General features: G+C 39.5%; 7 protein-coding genes across 10 annotated transcripts in view; 4 read left to right on the forward strand and 3 right to left on the reverse strand.

Moving 5' to 3' along the window:
- Nucleotides 1-49: 49 nt before the first annotated feature.
- LOC128264550 (BBSome-interacting protein 1) lies at nt 50-462 on the reverse strand. Its single transcript, XM_053000093.1, has one exon. The coding sequence runs from the start codon at nt 269-271 to the stop codon at nt 50-52; it is 222 nt and encodes a 73-aa protein (XP_052856053.1). The 5' UTR covers nt 272-462.
- A 631-nt stretch (nt 463-1093) lies between these two features.
- LOC128265141 (golgin-45) lies at nt 1094-2626 on the forward strand. The gene is made up of 2 exons (XM_053000969.1): nt 1094-2399; nt 2459-2626. The coding sequence occupies exons 1-2, from the start codon at nt 1206-1208 to the stop codon at nt 2603-2605; spliced, it is 1341 nt and encodes a 446-aa protein (XP_052856929.1). The 5' UTR covers nt 1094-1205; the 3' UTR covers nt 2606-2626.
- On the reverse strand, nt 2621-4117 carry LOC128265148 (omega-amidase NIT2). The gene is made up of 2 exons (XM_053000983.1): nt 3970-4117; nt 2621-3914 (listed from the first exon to the last, which is right to left on the reverse strand). The coding sequence occupies exons 1-2, from the start codon at nt 3986-3988 to the stop codon at nt 3082-3084; spliced, it is 852 nt and encodes a 283-aa protein (XP_052856943.1). The 5' UTR covers nt 3989-4117; the 3' UTR covers nt 2621-3081.
- Nucleotides 4118-4605: 488 nt separating this feature from the next.
- On the forward strand, nt 4606-5343 carry LOC128252593 (60S ribosomal protein L34). The gene is made up of 2 exons (XM_052980402.1): nt 4606-4766; nt 4827-5343. The coding sequence occupies exons 1-2, from the start codon at nt 4702-4704 to the stop codon at nt 5260-5262; spliced, it is 501 nt and encodes a 166-aa protein (XP_052836362.1). The 5' UTR covers nt 4606-4701; the 3' UTR covers nt 5263-5343.
- Nucleotides 5344-5904: 561 nt separating this feature from the next.
- Nucleotides 5905-6434, forward strand: LOC128252594 (protein FMC1 homolog). The gene is made up of 2 exons (XM_052980403.1): nt 5905-6010; nt 6069-6434. The coding sequence occupies exon 2, from the start codon at nt 6070-6072 to the stop codon at nt 6373-6375; it is 306 nt and encodes a 101-aa protein (XP_052836363.1). The 5' UTR covers nt 5905-6010; nt 6069; the 3' UTR covers nt 6376-6434.
- A 16-nt stretch (nt 6435-6450) lies between these two features.
- On the reverse strand, nt 6451-8238 carry LOC128252595 (odorant receptor 85f). Its single transcript, XM_052980404.1, has 4 exons — nt 7263-8238; nt 6774-6975; nt 6562-6717; nt 6451-6504 (listed from the first exon to the last, which is right to left on the reverse strand). Exons 1-4 carry the CDS (start codon nt 8027-8029, stop codon nt 6451-6453), a joined length of 1179 nt encoding a protein of 392 aa, XP_052836364.1. The 5' UTR covers nt 8030-8238.
- A 3920-nt stretch (nt 8239-12158) lies between these two features.
- The window catches only part of LOC128252590 (tyrosine-protein kinase Fer), a 32747-nt gene continuing 25376 nt past the window's right edge, over nt 12159-19529 (forward strand). For 2 of the 4 annotated variants that reach the window (XM_052980396.1, XM_052980397.1), the window contains exons 1-3: nt 12281-12535; nt 14063-14297; nt 17061-17248. In XM_052980396.1, the coding sequence (XP_052836356.1) occupies nt 14102-14297; nt 17061-17248 (384 nt within the window). In that variant the 5' untranslated portion in view covers nt 12281-12535; nt 14063-14101. Of the gene's footprint in view, nt 12536-14062; nt 14298-17060; nt 17249-19529 lie in introns of all 4 variants that reach the window. The other 2 variants (XM_052980395.1, XM_052980398.1) reach the window with 2 other exon arrangements.

Genomic DNA, 19529 nt, shown 5'->3' on the forward strand with positions numbered 1-19529 from the left:
GTGTGTGTGTAATGTGCTTGTGACGACTGTGGTATGCAAAACAGGACGACTAATTCATGGGCTCCGAGGACTTCCTCTGCAATCGCTTCTTCTGCAATTGGCGAGCGGTATCCCGATGCATTTCCTCCAGACGTTCCAGCGCCTGCGTCTTCAGGGGCATCAGATGCGGCCGGCAGAAGACCAGTTCCGTTTTGTGCTCGAAAAACAATTTTCCGGTCGTGGGCTCAATCAGATCGATTTTCTGCAGCACATCCGCCTCCACAGCGGACATCCTTTTGGCGCTCCACACACGGGCGGAACAGGGCGGGGGCGTGGCCGGGGGGTGTTGGGGGTTGGCAGCAGCGTACTCTTCGTATTGCCGGCTTTAGGTATGATGCTTTCTTCGCCGCTTCACGTATTTATTTGTTTTTTTTCTTTTTCAATCAATCGCCTTTAACGAAATAGTGTGCACGATTGCGTGGGTGGGCCAAGAAACAGTATTTCATGGGGGTGTTGTAAGCATTTTGTCGGTTTCACGCTCTGGTCACATTAAATGAGGGCACCCTCTTGGAAATTTAATGGTTTTTACAGATTTTAAAAGGCTATAAACAAATTAACAAACAATCAATTGAACAACCTTACAGCTTGAGTAAAATAATACTAATATATACTTTAATATAAAATAATACCTTATCTTACTCAATCTTTTAAGTCTCGTACAAAACTCGAATATCCTATGTCATTTATCTTACCGTAAAGTCTTTCAAATACTTTATTTCTTTTTCAAAGTTGTTTTTAGAGTGCAGCATACTAGTTTGAGGAACTGAAATGATCCTTCTCCTTGTAAGAGCTTAAAATCTTTATATAAGCAAATTGAAATAGAAATATTTTATATTCAATTTGAAAAAAAAAGGTAACGATTAATAATATTGTTGGAGATTGCTAGGGTGACTGAAAACTTGGATAAGATAACAAAATTTGAATTTATTTAATTATTTAGGTAAATAAAAGTTTTGATAATTTAATTAGCTTACGTTTAAAGTACCTTAAATTGGTACCAAGGTACAAATATCTAGGTATTGATCAACACTGCAAACGTCATAGCACTCCTTTTCATACCTTTCCAGCGAGTTGGCAGCCCTTGGCCATTGTTTTTGTTTTGCTGGCACAGCCAGAGAAATTATTGAACTTAGAAAACCTAGTTTGGCCTGGCCTAGAGTCAAAAAATGGAAGCGGATAGTACGGAACCAAAGGCGGCCAAGTCGCCGGACTGTCGCACCAGCGGCGATGGCATGGAGCAACCGGAAAATAGTGGCACAGCCAAAACAGAGGCTGATGAAGTCCAGGCTATTGCTGATGTGGACATCAAGGTGAAGAGGCCCCAGTTGTCGCGAAAGGACAGCACCATAATCCAGGAGGCTGTCATGGGAAGGAAGACATCCACATCCGCCTCCAATTTGCCTCTTCCCGGACTGCACACACTGTACAGACGACCGGAGATTGTGACCCGTAGTTTGGCACCCGCAATGCCCAAGGGAGAGTTGGTCCAAATGCGACCCCGTTTGGTCACCAGCAGTTCAGAATCCCTGCCCGAGCATAAGAAGACCAAGGCCCCCAAGTTCGTGCCCTTTGAACCCTATCCGGGTGCCGTGAATCCCATGATCTCCGAGCCAACGAACAAACACAAAATCCATCGGGACAAGAACAACCTGGACATTGCAGTACTGGTGGATCAAGTGTCCACGCTGCGTACCCAGGAGCTGGACACCGAACACAGGGAAATTAAGGACTCCCCTCAAGATAGCAGCTGTCATGAAATAGCCGCACTCCAGGAGGAGCTAACCAAGATGCGCGAGGAGCGGAATTACTTTCAGGCGCAGTACAAGTTCCAAACGCAAGTCAACAGCGAACTAAAAAGCTTGCTGGTGGCCTCCGTGGGCGAGGATCTGCAGACGAGGGTCAATCTCCTAACCGAGGACAAACTACAACTGGCCAGAGCACTCCTCGACACCGCCAACAATCTGACCACCCACACCGAGCAAATTGAGTTTTTGGCCGGACAATGCGAGGTGTGGCGCTCAAAGTTCCTGGCCAGCAGCGTCATGGTCGAGGAACTGGCCCGCTGGAAGGCCGATCTCACCCAGAAGAACCAGCTGCTGAACGAGTCCACCAAGCAGCTACTCCATGCCACCCACCAGATTCGCGAAATTCAGCTGGACATGCTCAAGCAGCTCAAGTTCCTGGCCAAGATTCGCTTTCTCAACCTGCCCGCCACCGATGTGATCAGCCTGAGTGCCGAGAACCTAAACATCCTCCAGCGCATGGTACTGCACACGGGCGTGGGCATTCCCGAGGAGACCCTCAAGTTGTCCAGCGCCAGCACGAGTCCACTGTGCGAGGCGGAGAAGTATGCAGTTAGGGTGAGTGTACGGGCAGTTGTGTAAATTTGAATTTTCATAGATTGTTAATCTTCCCCTAGGCCCTGGAATTCATCAGTCAGCCGCTAATGGCCACCGATGAAGCCATACGAGCCCTTTTTGACCAGGCCCAGCGGCCACACTATGTACAACCAGCTGCCACGGACTTAGCTTCCACCGATAATCTACAACCAGATAAACAGCAATAAGTCGTCAATCGTAAATTAGTGTGACAAGTGTTTAGGTCTATTAAATTTTATATACAATCAACAAACATAAATGCTGGTTTCTATGTTTATTTATATTTTTTCTTGGTTAATTGAATTTAAATGCAAAAGCAAAGACTCTAAAGCTTAAGCAACCTTTATTTTGATTTCATTTCGGTGTAAGATTCTGAAGGCCTTTTAAGTTGTAAATACTATCAACAAACATAAATGCATTTTTCAAATTCTGTTCAGTATATCTTCCTATGATGAAAACCAAAGATTCTGAGTGCTTTTTAAATTTAATGTAAAATCAACAAATTTAACGAAAGGCTTAAACCTTTCTGTTCTATGATCTTTTATCATAGTTAAAACCAAAGATTCTTGAGGTCTATTAACTTTTATATACAAACGTAAATGCAAGGATCCCAATAGGACATCATGTCGGGGTAAAAACCAAAATTCTGCAAGTCAAGCATCCTTTACTTTGACTTCTTTACGGTGGCATACAAATCCAGTCGCCGTTGCCCAAAGACGGGAATCTGCTGACGCACTTGCTCCACCAGGGAGAAGTCGATATCCGCCACTACTGTTTCCTCACCATCACCGGCACTCTGCTGCACTTTGGCCCAGGGATCCACCACCAGGGAATGGCCGTACGCAACATACTCGGCAACAGGATCCCTGGCTGGCGAAGTGGTCACCACAAAGAGTTGGTTATCATTGGCACGGGCTCGCTGAAGCAGCTCCCAATGCAGAGGGCCGGTGGTCATGTTGAAGGCAGCCGGATAGATGATCATCTCACAGCCAGCATTGCGATAGAGCCGGGCCATCTCCTCAAAACGGATGTCGTAGCAGATGCCGATGCCGATCTTGTGGCCATCTATGTCGATGGTGGTGAAGTCATTGCCTGCGGACAGGGTTTCCGACTCCTTGAAGCGAATGCCGCCCTTGACATCGATGTCGAATAGATGCATCTTGCGGTGCTTGGCCACCAGATCGCCAGTGGGTGACCACACCGTACAGGTGTTATAGATGGCATCGTTTTCACCCAGTTCTGGAATTGTTCCTCCGACTATATAAACCTGGTGCTTCTTGGCCAAGTTCGAGAGCTGCTGAGAGGTGTAGCCATCAGGAATGGTCTCGGAATACTCCCGGAAATACTTGGTGCCATATGGAGCATTGAAACATTCTGGTAGGGTGATCAATCGTGGCTGGTGCTCCCTGACCGCCGTCTCGATTTTGCTGACTGCGTTTTGGACATTGGCCGCCTTGTCCTTGGAGCCCTTTAATTGCAACAGCGCCAAACGCATGACTATCAAATCAGAAAGATGGTTTTTCAAGTTTTCTTTAGTTGGAGAAACACTTACTGTTGCTGGCTTTGCTCATATTGCTGATTTTAAATGTTATCTGTTTGCGGTTTGATAACCATGTCTACCGCAAGCAAAACAACAACAACAGATGATGGCAGGGGCGTAGTAAATGGGGATTGAGCAAATCGAATTTATTTTACAAGTTAGGGTAAAATTTAGTTTTATCCTTATTCGTTTTCCACACAAAAATGTTATATTGTGTTATAGATATATCTTTAATTATAACATGAGAAATAATGTTCAATATCATTGAAAAAAGAAATATTATGTAAAAGATTAATCCATAAAAGATTACTAACTAAAAAAAAGAGTTATAGTTTAAACAAAAGCTTTAATTATGTCCACGTATGTAAAATTAAACAATTCCATAACCCCTTTTTATAAAAATATTTAAATCTAAGCCCCTGTTTCTCAGGCTATCTGGCAAGGCCCTGTAGTACTGGAAAACGCCGAGCAGCTGGCAGCGCAGCCAAGTTCACGTCGTGCGGCAGCAGGGTTGCCACCTTTCTTTCTAGTTTCGTCTCTTTAGAGGTACGCACGTGTTCAATTTATAATTCCCCTGAAATTCGCAGAAAAATGCAATAAACTAATGATAATAAACCTCCAAAGGCAGCTAGAACTGCGAACCGAAAATTGATAAACCCGATACACCCAACTAATAATGATTTTCTCTGCTTTTGCATATGTAACCAACGAATTGCTTGGATCGGCAGCAACAACAACAGCAAAATGGTCCAACGTTTGACGCTGCGGAGACGCCTGTCCTACAACACACGCTCCAACAAGAGGCGCATGTAATTACTAGATATTTAACCCCATGAGAAAGGATGTATTTATAATAATATAATTTACAGTGTTCGCACTCCCGGTGGCCGCCTGGTGTACCAGTATGTCAAGAAGAACAAGACTGTGCCCCGTTGTGGCCAGTGCAAGGAGAAGCTCAAGGGTATCACCCCCTCCCGCCCCAGCGAGCGCCCCAGGATGTCCAAGCGTTTGAAGACCGTGTCCAGGACCTATGGAGGAGTCCTGTGCCACAGCTGCCTGCGCGAGCGCATCGTCCGTGCCTTCTTGATTGAGGAGCAGAAGATCGTCAAGGCTCTGAAGAGCCAGCGCGAGGCTTTGGTCAAGCCGGTCAAGGCCCCCAAGGCCAAGCCAGATCCCAAGAAGAAGCCCGTGGGCAAGGGCACCAAGGCCGGCGCCGGCAAGGTCACCAAGGCCGGTGCGGGCGGCAAGGGAGCCGCTGGCAAGAAACCCGGTCAGAAGCCAGCCGCCGGAAAGCCCAGGAAGTGAACTTCCCAAGCGAACAGATCGGTTAACTGCTAAATAACTTTTAAAAATAAATGGTTTTTCCAACCGGATGGCGGTGTTTAACATTATGGGTTTTCTTGAAGATCTTAGTTTTTAATTCTTGTTGGGTTTGTATTGTAAGTGTTCTTCCTTTAAGAATCGAAATTTTGTGTGGTGCATTTGTAAAGTTGCATCCCAAACATACTTAGGAAATCATAAACTGTTAAATAGCATTTAAAATAAACTTATTTTCCATCGAAAAGCCCTGGAAGTGATCTATCCAAGCGAACAGCTCGGTTTACTTTTAAATTTTCAACCCAAAATGTTTTTCCAACTGGATTTGGTCGGTTTTGTAAGAGAATTTAATTCTTATTGGATTTTTTGTTTTGCCATTCAATTGCTCCGTCCATATTTTGCAAAGTGCATTCTTGTAGTTGTTGTTCAAACAAATTTGGAAAAAATGTAGGTATAGGCATATAAAACTATGTGTTTCATTTATTAATTTCATATTTTGTGCTTATAAGTCGCAAATTATAAATATTGTTAGCATTGTAAATCCGTTCTTTCTAGAGAATTAACAAGAAATAAAATGATATTTCCAGATTCTTTATAGTTATAGAAAAAACTTTGATAGCTTACTGCTTTGAGAGATCACTGTACTTTAGTTTTGACATTTGACATCACAAATAGGTGGCAACACCGCATAGAACAGCTGTGCGGCACAAACACTTTGCAAATACTTGAAAATCACGTAAGTCGCTGTTCTTTCTTTTAGTTTTTTGTAAATAAACAATTAATTTTGTATTTAGGATGTCGGGAACTAAGGTGCTGCGCTCCCTGCTGCACGAACTGCGCCAGGCTGCCCCAAATGGCTGCATCAAGGACTCCTTGGCCGCACGTTACGTGCTGGCGCAATACAAGAAGTTCGCCACCACAGAGCAGCAATTTTGCAAGGCGCGGAATGAGGCGACTTTCCTGGGACAAACCTACTTGACCTATTTGTCCAGCCAGCGCCAGTATTTGGAGATCTACAAGGAGTTTCACGGAAGGGGCGAGAGAACCGTGAGGGACACCGCCGATTTGGTGGGCTTCAAGCTGCCCTCGGATCCCAAGTGATCTGGTATCTCGTTTATGTTGTCTAGTGTAGTGCGATTAAAGCGGCTAATGTAGCAAAATGTTTGCTTTTGCATACTACTGAATCATCTGCCTAAGCATGGTTATAACACGGTAAGTCACACTCATCAGCTGAAGGGGAAAATAAGGAATATGTATCACTCGAATAAGTAATTTCCATAACATTACCTGTTTAAAGGTATCCAGCGAAATGGACAGGTAACCCACGGCATTCAATTCAACAGGCTGCTGTGCCCTTATGATAATTATCATCAGGTACTTCTTGTAGGCAATAGAAGCATTATGAAAATCGTGATTGTACACGGCATGGGCCACCTGGGCACTCTGCAAAGGATCAAAGTAAATGGGCAACCTGATATGTTAGGATATATTTAACCAACCAAATCCAGGACTTGCTGACCGTAATAGCAAACCAAGTACACCTGCATGGTCGAAGTGCCGATAAATAATACATAAGAACAGCCCTCCAAAGTGGTGCCCTGAATTAGTGTGTAAACAGCTACCGTACAAAGAACCGAAGCGGTGGTAAGTAGGCTCAAAAGCAGCGATCCTCCAAAGATCTCATTTAGCTCGTTTTGCAACCTGTCACATAAAAGGGTCAATAACACCCTTATAGTCAATAATATCTACGCTTATAAAAAATGTTTAAAATAAACTGAAATTGTCTTTAAATTTAAGCTTTAATAAGCCTGAAGAAACTTGTAGTGCTTTAAAAACTTTGGGCTCCATGCTAAAATTTAAGCTTGGTAAAGATAATCTTAAAATTGTTTATTAAAATTATAACTATTTCTTATGTGCGTGCCAAAGTCCCATTTAAAATCTTTAATTTATTCTTATATGCTTTTAAATACAAAATCACATTCACTTACTTGACTAGGTACACCTGCTTGTCCACAATTTGCGCCAGGAACTTACGATCCTTAAGGTCATGCTCCATACTGGGCTGGTAATCCCTAAACGACTGTATAATGCCCCTGAAGTGTAGAATAATCTGTATTTGGAAGTACAGCAGCCAGATATCCGCGCCAATATTGGAGATGACCATCTGGGTGCTGTGCAGCCACTCCAGGACATAGATGCCCACGTATATCCAAACCGAATGTTTTTCCGGATCGAATTCAAAGTAGGGATAGCAATGCATGAAGGCAAAGCCACGGTGTGTAAAATAGGAAATTAACGAGGTAATTATTGGTCCCACGACAACCATACTCGACGAGCCAATGTAGATGGTGACCAAGTAGACAAATGACTTGGACCAATAGTGGTCATTCACCTGAAGATAGATCCTGTCCAGGGTGGTCTTCGGATACAGATCGGCCAGTTTGGTGTTTAGACTTTGGATGGCACGGCGCTGCAAGACGGTGGCATACTTCGTATCCGAGTTGATGACATAGGTGACCAGCGTGGCATAGCGCATGATCAGCGAGACATTGTCAATGGTTTTGGCCTCAACTATTCGAAATATCATGAATCCCACGCAGACGCTGTGGCTGGCGAGGCAAATAAAGTGATAGAATCGCATTAGGATCCTTCGGGTGGGGGTCTTCGGCGCACCCAGCACGTCGTATCCCATCAATCCAACCACAAATCTGGGCAATCGGCCAAAGTCCTCGTAGCTATACTGCACCGGTTCCATTTAGAAGGTGTTATGTAGCTGGTTTTGTTCGTTGAACTGGTATTTATAGGACCTACATCCTGTGGGAAGGGTCTGCGGTTTGGCAGCAGGTTTAAAAAACTTGAGAGAAAGGTTTACGTGCCGGTTGACAATTAGGCAAGGCGTTAAATTCCTAAATAATTGATATTCGATATCCTTCATTTATAGTACTATTTAATCCTTTGGTAAATCACAAACAATCAATGTACAATGTACACTACACTGAATATTCCTGATGTGATTTCCGTTAAGGGGACTTCCTATCACTTAAATTAATTTTTTAATTTCTCCATAAGATTTAATTTATTTAAATTTATATTACTTTTGTATAAGCCCTTAGAGCTATTAAAATTTTTGGCAAATCATAAACAAATTTTTTTCTGAAGATTTTATTTAATGTCTTGTAAAGCCAATTTATTTTAGGATTTTGATTTTGTTAACTTGTCAATAAGGTACTGCTTGGAAAAATACAGACAATGAAGAAAACTCGTGAAATAAAATTAACATTAATTAAGCTCAATTGAAAGATGCGCAGAATTAAAGTTGCAATAACCAAGGCCAATGGGGTTATAAATTTTTATGAACATGAGTTGATATAAAGGTCTTACTAGCCATATATACATATGTATAAATAATATATGCCATATATTGGCCCTTATTAAATATTTTCAAGGTCTGTAAGTACGGGAATTTCTTGCGGTTTCACACCTTTGGTAATCTAAACGAAATTGTTTTAAATTCTGGCTAAACTGGAATCGATAATCTAATGGGTTCCTTCATTTCTATAGCTTTAACAGTTTAGGAGGTCCCAAATTAAATTAGATTTCACTTATGAATACTTGAGCAGCCAGTTTCTGTGCTCATTGCCGCACTTGTCCATAAAAATATGTACGCATAATAATGCTGTTTGACTGGGAGAAGCAACCACTTTGGTCACTGGCTTGCACTTAATAATTTCCATAAATGAGCTCCTCAGTTTTCTTGGGCGTGTTTACCGTTTCTTTGTTGCTGTACTTGTGCGTTGCACTTGCCTTTGTTGTTGCTGCTTTTGTTGTTGTTGACATAAATGAAATTCTTGCTCGCAGCAACAAATTGCCATGGGAGTCGTCCGCTCAATAGGTTCTATCCGACTTCTGACTGGAATGCTAAGCAGCAGCAGCAAGGCGGCAAAAGGAGGTGTCTGGTGGCCACTGACATTGCAGCAACCTTTCAGGCAAAAGGTGTTACCCTCAGATGCCAAAGAGTTGGCCGATAACACAGGTTTCCATTTCACAAATTTCTGTAAATACTGGTATATTACATTATTCACCCTCATAAAGTTGGCTAACAACACAAGTATAAATTTCCCAAAGCATCTTTTTATCTATAAAATACAATACATTATTAGTTTTAAAATGATTAAATGATTCAGCATAAATATATAGATGTTTGAATTGAATTATTCAAGTTATAGTTATATATGAATGTTTTACTTTTAGATACTAGAAAGTTTATGGTATATTAAAGTCTTTCAGTCACAGATACCATAAACAAAATATTATAATAAATCTTTGTTTCTCGCTTTAATTTTAGGTTGCAAGATATATATATTGTCCCTTTATTAGATATCAGATAGTATCTGATATAATGTTAAATAGTACAGATAAGATATAAATACAATTGATTGTTAGATACAAGTTGTTTCTTAAAGCTTGAAGTGACTTAATGAGCTATTACCAGATATGAACATCTTTTAAGTCAATTTTATAAACACTTTAAAGGCAATTTCTAAACCTTTTGTCAAATGCATCTTAAGGTGTAAAGTCTCAGACACTTTGCTCAATATACCCATAATGTGTTTGTTTTGATTTTATTACTTTGTTCAAGGTATAACCTATGTATAAACCACTCATTTGTTGCTGTCACACTATTGCTCAATTTCCAAGTCGGACATGTTTTGTTTGACGAGTTCCCATTGCCGAACCATTCTGGCTCAGCTAGCTATATAAAAAACTCAAGATAGATATATACGAGTTCAGACCCATGTTGAACTTCTCTCATCAATTTTACTGTCTTACAGTGCATGTGTAATTTATTCATTAGTTTCAATTGGCCGCCAACTGTTGCCTCCCATTTTCTTCTTCTGCTCTTCGAAAGCATAAAACTAAAACTGATGCCCTATATTCACCGAGAATTGCACTTGCTAAAAGAAACTCAAACATTAATGGGACATTTGAAGAGATTTATGTGAGGCAACTATGCGTCACAATGCTCACGATGTCTGCTTAAATTAGAAGCAGATATTTAGGCCGCCTCTCTACCTATAGTTGTTCCCAATATTCGAGCGGGATGAGGTACCTGTGGGATATATAGGCAAATAAAGAAAATCAGTCAGGACACAGGACACAGGAGGGAAGGTGTCTGGTGCCGTCTCACTAAATACTTTATGAGGCTGAGGCGCCTTTGTAAATCTTCTTTTTTTTCCGTCTGGCTCCAACAAAAATAAACACAGCAAAATCCGGACCCGGATCCGGGAAACGGATCCGAATTCCGTACCGGGTACTCGGTGCATAGACAACGGCAAACACCCTAAACCCAGAAGAAAACACACAAAGTGAGAAACAACAACAACGGGAGATGAATGGCTGGCGGAAGAAAGAGCACGCAGAGATTCAGAAATGGGCAACAGGCTGGCCAAGAGACGTCTGGCCTGGTGTAAAACAAAAAAAAAAAAAACAAAAACAAAAAGTGGTAGGAGGTAGCGGGCCATTTGCCCGGCAATCAAACCAATGGTCAAGGGTTTTGTCCTCCAAACGCGGCAGCATTAATCGGCATAAAGTACAATATCTCACACCCTACAAAAAACCGATGCGATTTCAATATGCATTATTCAGTCGGTGGTTGGGGCAATGGATTGCAAAGTGGATTGGTAACACACTAAAAATATTTTTACCTTCAACTGCATAGCGAAATCTAGAAATACAATATGTATACATTTTAGGGTTGATTTGAAAATTGATTTAAATCTTTTAATCTCAAGTGTAAAGAGTTATAAAAAAATTTGTTATCTACTCAAAGCCAAATATATTTCTGCGGTGGCCATCTTTAATACATACATATGGCGTCTATTTTTGCTATGGCAGTTTTCGAGAATTGCTTGCTTTTTAATTGCATCTTAAAAATCAGCAGATTTCTGAGACCTTTTAAAGTTTTGTTGTAAAAGGGTTTTTCAACGTTTGATTCGTAGTTTTGTTGTATCCCTGTTTCAAAATAAGTTTTTTTTATGTGCATTGAAGAAAAGCGACCGACACTGCAGGACTTTTAGAACACTGTGTGCATTATGCGCAGAACAGGACGCATCGACGACCACAAGGACAACAAAGACCAGGAGCAGCAGGAGCTTTAGAGTTTCTGCTCTTTTCACTTTCCCATTTATTAATGAATTTATTGGCCCGCCTGCATTTGATGCACAAATGCATTTTCACATTTATCGTGAAACTGACAGGCAATGAAAGGGGGGAAATTAAATGGAGGTGGCAATGGGTTTGGGATGCGGGGGTGGTTAGTCGAGTACGAGGACGAGTCAAGGGTAGATCTACGCATAACATTTATCATAGCTTTTGTTTTGGTTACATTTCAGCTGCTTCCGTTTCCAAAGCGACCGAGTGGGTGGGTGGGTGTCTCTAGATCCTGGCAGCTGTCGCACGAAACACCCGACCTGTGTAATTAATAGTGCGGAAATTTGGTAATTCTCCGATTACAACACTCATTGCTGTCAGGCAGAACGAAGTCAAGGAAGACATCGAGAAGCACATAGAAAAGATAGACAAACTTTTAAATGGGAAAAGTGTCCCTTTAGATTTCTCAAGCACAACATTTTTTAGAAAGAAAACAAATATTTCTAACAAAAATTGTAAATTATTTATTGAAGCAAATTTAGAACAATTTAAATGACCGCTCATAAAAAAAATTTAAATAATTAAGCAGTTTACCAGAAAAAGGATAATTAGCCTTGAATCATTAGAGAGCTGAAGGCAAAAGTCAGCAAACAAAACAAATCCCTTGAAAAACCCACTATTGAGTTTCATTTGCTGAGAATGTTTACTGGGTTGTTAGCAACCGGTTCTCCTGCCTTTTTTCTCTTGCTCTCTCCGCCTCTCATTTTCTCTGTTTTTCTCGCCGCTCTCTCGCATCGCTCATTCGCCGCATTGGCTCGACTGCCCAACTGCTTGAATGCTCGATTTTATACCGGCGCTCAGACTCAGTTCCCGTTGAACATTCGACGCAAACGGTTCGCTGCGTTTGGGCCTGACCTTAGTACTCCCCGATTCGATTCGATCCGATATTCTTGGGCTGTGTGTTTGCTCCATTCGCGATTCTCGAGTTCCAAGTAGCCCAAAAGCCATGTGAAGTGCAGGCCTACGATCTATTTTTAATTATGATTGTTCCAAGAACTGTGCTCTAATTACGCAAATTGCAAGTGAAATCCGTTGGCAAATAAATTCTGCGGTAAATTGTGGTTCCCTCTTAAAAAAAAATAAACACGATTTATTCCGTGATCACCTCTGAAATTGTTATTTACATTTTTAATTTATATAACGGTGGAGTTGCTACTACTCTCCTCGCATTTGCTGATGTTGTTGTTGTTGTCGTTCTGGTTCTGGTGGCTGGGGATGCTCCCCTAGTGTGCTGCCTAACCCGTTTATGTTTTACTCGACTTGGCCAACTGCACACGCACATACAGACAATGCATCAAGTTGTTGTTCTGTCGCATCCATGCACAGACTGGAAAAAAACATTCGGGAATGATAGTTCACATATCATTTTGGAACTGAAATCAAATTCAATTCAATTTAATATAGACAAAAATGTCACAACACATTGAAAATCAAAGGAACTTGAACCACATGATATAATATGAAGTTTTATGTGATTTCATATTTCAATAAATTGATAACAGTAGGTTATTTGAATTTAAGATAGTCAAAAAGGTCACAGAAGAATGTCTTAATTAACTATTATTATATCAAAAAAATATTTACAAAGCTATAAATACATACAATTTCACTTAAAGCAAAGGAACTTGAAGTTTAATACGACATTTTATGTTATAGGATTTCAAAATTTAATAATATGGGAAAATATTTCAACTATTATGCTGACACTACAGTTTTTGAACACTTAACGTAAAAAAAACTAGAACTCATCTTGTTTTCAGCTTTGTTCACCAATATAAATGTTATGAACTGATTTGATTTGCTATCTCAGGCTTGTCTTTCTTCTTGTGTATCTTTAAGATACACGTACTTGCCGCACACACCTTCTGTCGCAGTGTTTCCTTATTGACTTCGCCCCTGCCTCCTGCCCCGCCCCTCCGCTTCCCTTGGGGCACTGTTTATTTTTGTTTGCTCGACCAGCAAGCGGGAAAAACAAGTTTTTTTCTTTGAAACCAAAACAACAAGCCAAACAACAACCACAGCAGCAGGAGCAGCAAAGGCAGCAATAGTAGCAACTGCGCCGCAGCTTTGGAAAATACTTGGGGAAAAGTTCAAGTGAAGACAACTGTTGCATTCAAAATACATTCGAATTAAAAGAGATAAATATACAAGTGTCGGGTGTTGGATGTTGGGTGAGAGCGGAAAATGCGTTAATTAGCGGATAAAAAGTATATGCCTGTGACTCGAATTAAGTCGTTAATCAAAAGCCGCGAACTGGGAATCGTAAATGTAAAAAAAAATGTAATTAGCAAATGTCGTGACATATGCAAAAGCAAAGCGGAAAAAAAACCAAGAAACGTCAACGCATGTGAAAGTTTATTTTGGAAAAAATCTTCAAAAAAAAGAAGTGTTTGTGTGACATAAATAATTAATTTCAGTGAGGCGATAAAGAGCAACGCCAGCAAAATCCCCATGCAACAAGTGTTGGCCACATGTCCGCTGTGTTTTTTTTGTGTTTTCTTGTGCAACTCCGCTCTCCCCAAAAAAACCACTGCCCTTTCTGAATCATTCCTATATATCGAATACATGTATCTCGCAGAGTGCCGGAACCTAAATAGGGACCTAATCGAGACCAAAAATGGGCTTCTCATCGGCTCTGCAAAGTCGAGCCGCCCACGAGGCGCTAATTGTCCGCCAGGATGCCGAACTGCGGCTCATGGAGACCATGAAGCGATCCATCCAGATGAAGGCCAAGTGCGACAAGGAATACGCAATCGGCCTAACAGCCGTCGCCCAGCAGGGTCTGAAAATCGATCGGGCTGACGAAATGCAAGGTAAGACTACTATAAGGCACGATAAGATTCCCCAGTCAATTATTTGTTCAATGATATCGCAGCAAGTGCACTGGCCTCCCTGCACAATCTCCGATTTGGGCCCAATTGCTCATTTCTAGTAGATCAAACTCCTGTTTTTTTCTCAACTGATAAAACAAAAATGGAATAAACAAAATAAATATTGAATGTAAATTAAAAATAATGGAAAGCCAGGCTCAAGGTCTGTGTTCGTATAGTGCCTTTCCTTTCGATTTAAAAACTCTTTCTTATTTTCTCTCCAATATATTTAAAATCATTCTTTTAAATACAATGCATGTCAAAAATAAGATTTTAGGGGAAAAATTTTAAATTCATTGGTTTTAAACACATAAAATTTATGTGTAGTATGGTTCAAATTTAAAATAATTTTTCAGATTTCTAAATCTATTTCGAAAAACGCCAATTTTATATACCGCAATGAAAAATATCATTAATATTTTAATTGACTGTTGAAAACGAAGTATATACCAGTTTAGAAGTGATAAACATCCATCAATTTGTTTGGGGTACTACCCAATTTTTTTGGCTTGTCAGGCGAAAAATATATATTTTATTTAAATGTCTAAGCCGTTTGTCAGCTTATTAGTCTATTTTTAAACCTTAAATATAATTTTAAAAGTAATTTGAGCTTTTTAGATTTCTTTGTAAAGACTGGCTGATAAAGAAAGGGGTCTTTCTAATGTTTTTTTATAACATTAAAAATATGATTTTAGCTGCATCCGGACTAAAGTTAGTCAGTTATTAAGTCAGTTATCAAAAGCTTAGTTTCAGTTTCTTAAATTTTTCTGTATATAGTGACTGATAAAAACTTTAAAAAACCCGAAATTTAGTCGAGACTTTACTCTTTAATGCATTCTTAAGCTGAAAATATGTCTGACTTAAGCCTGATAAAATGTAAAATATTTCATAATTTTATGTGAGCTTCACGACTCTTTTAAATTTCATTTTTTTTCTTTATTAATAACATAAAAATAATTTATCTAAATGATTAATTTGACAAATACAAAAAAAGCTTTAAATTTATTTGGCAAAGCAAATATCAAAAGTGACTTCCCCCCAAAATTTTAAATAAAAATGCTTATATATAATTTCCAAAATATGTTTTGCTAGACATATGTTCAAAAAACTACAATTTATTACTAAATGGACCAAGTGTTGTAGTGTTATTCTCGAACTCAATTGACCTTTTGGGCATTACTCACAATATTTGCTGGGTGGCCAGTGCGGTTACAGCCTCCACCAGCGAATCATCCATTAGTCAGGGTAAATGTCCGGCAGTTATATAGTAACTTAAAGGCAAGTGTCGATAAGCTGGTGGATGGAAACAATGACACTGGATGGGATGAATCTTATCGCAGGGGTAGAGAATTAAATGCCAGCCAAAACTGCAGCCCTTCCTGAACCCTATTTCTGGTGTGAAATTTGGCAGGCTGCTGGCCAGTGGCTAATCGCGTGACTCGATCGCATTGCCAAGTGAATAATACGCGTTAGGTTTATTTCAAACGACTCGAGATAATCGCCGGACAAGCAAATCGTTTTCAACTACCGTGCTCTGGGTGGCATTCGCATCGCCTTCGTCCAGGACTCTTGGCAAATTGGCCAAGAGCTCATCAAAGTGTCGACAAAGTGCAGCTGCCTTCTTGCTGAGCTCCCCTAGAACACATGAAATTGCTATAATTTGCAGTCAGTGTCAGTGTTTTTGCTTTTCGCTTGGGAAATGTTTTCGTTGCTGTTTACATGGCCAAACAAACGTATCCGCTGGATGCGAATACACGCACACAGAAAGTGCACAAAAGCGTAGCTGAATGATTTAGTTCGGGCCATTTGATATAGCCCGAATATATATATATATATATACACGTATAAACATCTCCAGTTCCACCGACTGATTTGCCTCTCACCTTGACCATTAACTTGAATTAAACGAGGCTTGGAGTCTAAACTTAAAACTTTGCAGCTTAGCTGGTATTATGTTTTCGATTTGCTCAGCAAAATACTTTTCCAAAATCTGGGCAACTTATTTGCGTCAGTTTGGCTCAACACTGGCTTAAGAAAATGATTCATTGCCGGGGCTTTCGATTGCACTTTTACCCAACTGTCGGGCGGATAAAACTCCAGTGAGTCATAGTCTGGGCAAATTATGGATTAGCTGCGGTTTTACGGTCATTAAGACTGTGTCTAATTTAGATATAGTCTATCTTCTTAATAGGTACTAAAAATGAGATGTAAGCTGTTGCTATCTCTTAAGTAAGCCTAAAAAAAACATCATAATTTATTGAATAAACCATTGACTTTCACCATGTCCTCTAGATTAAATTGAATTATGAAAATTGTGTGATACCCAATACCCAAACTTAATTGACTGCCAATTTAAAATAAAAAAACATCCTCTTCAAATTTTGTAATATAAAAATCATGTTCAAACTTTCGCATAACATAAATGACTGCCAATTAAAACATTTGGACCATGTATTTTAAAAACCATGTATTAAAACATAATTCTTTTTGTAATGAAGTTTTATGAGTAAAGAGCATTGAAAGGCTTCTTATCTATTTGTGGAATGCACTTGCAATAAAACAAGTCTAACAAAGAATTTAAGCAATTCGATAAGAGTTTGACACTGATTTCCGCGAAATATTTTTATTTCTAATTATTATTTTGTGCTTATAATCTGACTTTTTTTTTTACTAAAGAGTGTTTTTTTTTTGTTTTTGCTTTTACAGGCAGCCTGATCACCAAGTCATGGCGTTCCTACTTGGATGAGCTGGACCAGCAGGCCAAACAGTTCAAGTTCAACGCCGAGCAGCTGGAGGTCGTCTGCGATAAGTTGACCCATCTTTCACAGGATAAGCGAAAGGCCCGAAAGGCCTACCAGGAGGAGCACGCTAAGATCGCAGCTCGCCTGAATCATGTGAGTGTTCCAGACAACACCTTAAATATAACACTTATGAATACTTATTCAAACATACGACGCGCCCAATACAGAAAGCATATGAGTTATCAAAAGACAATGCACTGGGAAAAAATGGGGAAATAACAGTTTCAAAACTTCAAAACAGTAGAAAATTATTTTTTAGGAATTCAAAAATTTTTTATGTATTAAATTGGTTTGTTTTTTATTTAGTTATTATTAATGATATACGAACGAAAAATAGTCCAGGCGTTGGCATAAAATTTGAAAAACAAAAGAACTTACAATTCAGAATATAGGTATCACTTCTTGTGAATGCTCTTGCTACAATAAAATGCATTCATTAATTTATGATTGCCGTTGAGGATTTAACAAAAATAATGGGACAATAACAGACAGATTTCAAATTTTTATCCTACTGTATATATATTTAACACTTCCTGTGTGAGGTGTTCTCTTTTTCGGGTGTAAACATTCGTTTGATTATTATTGCCATTGCGGAGTCAACAACAATAATAATCATTTGAAGCTTGGGGCCCCACGAAGCTCAAGCTCCGCCCACAGCCATCTTTTGTTGCTTTTGCTGGCCATTGTTCGATATTCTGATATATGAAGTATTTGTATAATCAAAATAAATATTAAATATTTCTGCGGAAAAGAAGAAACGACTTGTGGCACATTTAAGCGGCTTAAGAGTCTTGTAAGCAAGAGCCTCTCAGAAAAAAAGAAGGAGAACCAGTCGATGTACTATAGTAAATCAATAGAAGTGTTTATTTATGAGCCGTGTCGTGCGGCAACAAGTTTATTAACCCAGCGGGCAGAATATTAGAGCAGCGAAACAAAAAACAACACAACACAACACAAGCATGAAGAAGGGTCAACAAATTGCGAATATTCACGGGTGCTGACAGCAAATTAGCATTTCGACAGTTACAAAAGAACGCGGTGGAACTTCATTTTATAGTAGTATAAAAAAAGGTGGCCTATGAAAAATGATTATTTTTTTTTAAGCCACATGAGACATGTTGCAAATCGGAGGACAGATGGCCACAGCCAAAATGGCTGACGATGACCCAAAAAAATAGTTTTGTTTCGTGATTTTGGCATAGAATTCCGTTGCCTCTCGGCAGCTACTGTTTTATATCTTCCTGCGGCCTTTGTCAAGTCTAAACAAAAGTCTCGTTTGGCATTGCATCGCTTACTTTAGTATTATTTATTTATTTATAACAAGATACTCATCTATTTTTGTGGCAAACAAGACTTTTTGCGCCGCAGTTTCGCTGGTGCAAAACAAAATTTAATGGTCGTCGATGATTTCTTCACATCGTTTAACAATTTATAATGTCTGTACTTGTTTTTTAGCATTAAAAAAGTTAAACATTCAAAATAGATGTCTGTTTTTAAATAACAAAAGCGGAAAAACTTTTAGATAATATTTGTAGAATTTTAATAAGCGCAAAACATCCTTTTAAAATTATTTTGGCATTTGTTGGTAAAGAATGTATTTTTTGTTTTTTTGCAGCTTGAAGTTAAATGAACTTGCTAAAGTTAGTAAACTTTTTGGGGGTTTATTGGTTCCTTCAATAGTTAGTAATCGAACACTAAACTTTGGCAGCCCACAAAAAACCAAAAAAGTCTAAAAACGGACAACAACACATGCTCCAAACTTGCACCAGTCTCAAGTCAATTGACAACAATTTAGCGAAATAGCAATAAAAATAACAAGGCATTCAGACAGCAGCAAAAAAGCGAGGCAGAATTCTGGGTAAAAGAGTCCAAGTGGAAGATGCGATGGCCTTTGTCTGCGACTTCAGTTGGGTTCTGGTCTGGGTCTCCATCGTCTTCGGTTTTTCTTTATTGGACTTTGACTTTGTAATATTTGCGGAATGGATTGAACAGAGAAGAGCGGCAGCAATAACAGCAGCAAAAACCTGAGTTACTATATAGTCGAGAACTCACCGAGAAATTGCTGCTGTGCTGTGCTGTTGATTTAATAAGTGACTGGAAATGGGTCGACGAGTCAGTCGATTGGTCTGATTTCGAAATCGGTTCTATATGGTGTTGATGGATGGAATTGCAATATGGTGTTGATGGATTGGCATTAGATTATTATTATTGGGAGCGCAGGCAAACAATCCAGTCACTTATGAGACTTATAGTCTTTAAAAGTATACCAGAAATTTCATTATGAGTAATCACAGTTTCTAGTTTAATTAACTTGTTAATAACAAGTCAAAGTTCACTAAACAGTTTAAGTTAACTGCAAAAATATTAATTCATT

This window comes from Drosophila gunungcola, chromosome 3R (assembly GCF_025200985.1).
Source record: "Drosophila gunungcola strain Sukarami chromosome 3R, Dgunungcola_SK_2, whole genome shotgun sequence".
Lineage (NCBI taxonomy): Eukaryota > Metazoa > Arthropoda > Insecta > Diptera > Drosophilidae > Drosophila > Drosophila gunungcola.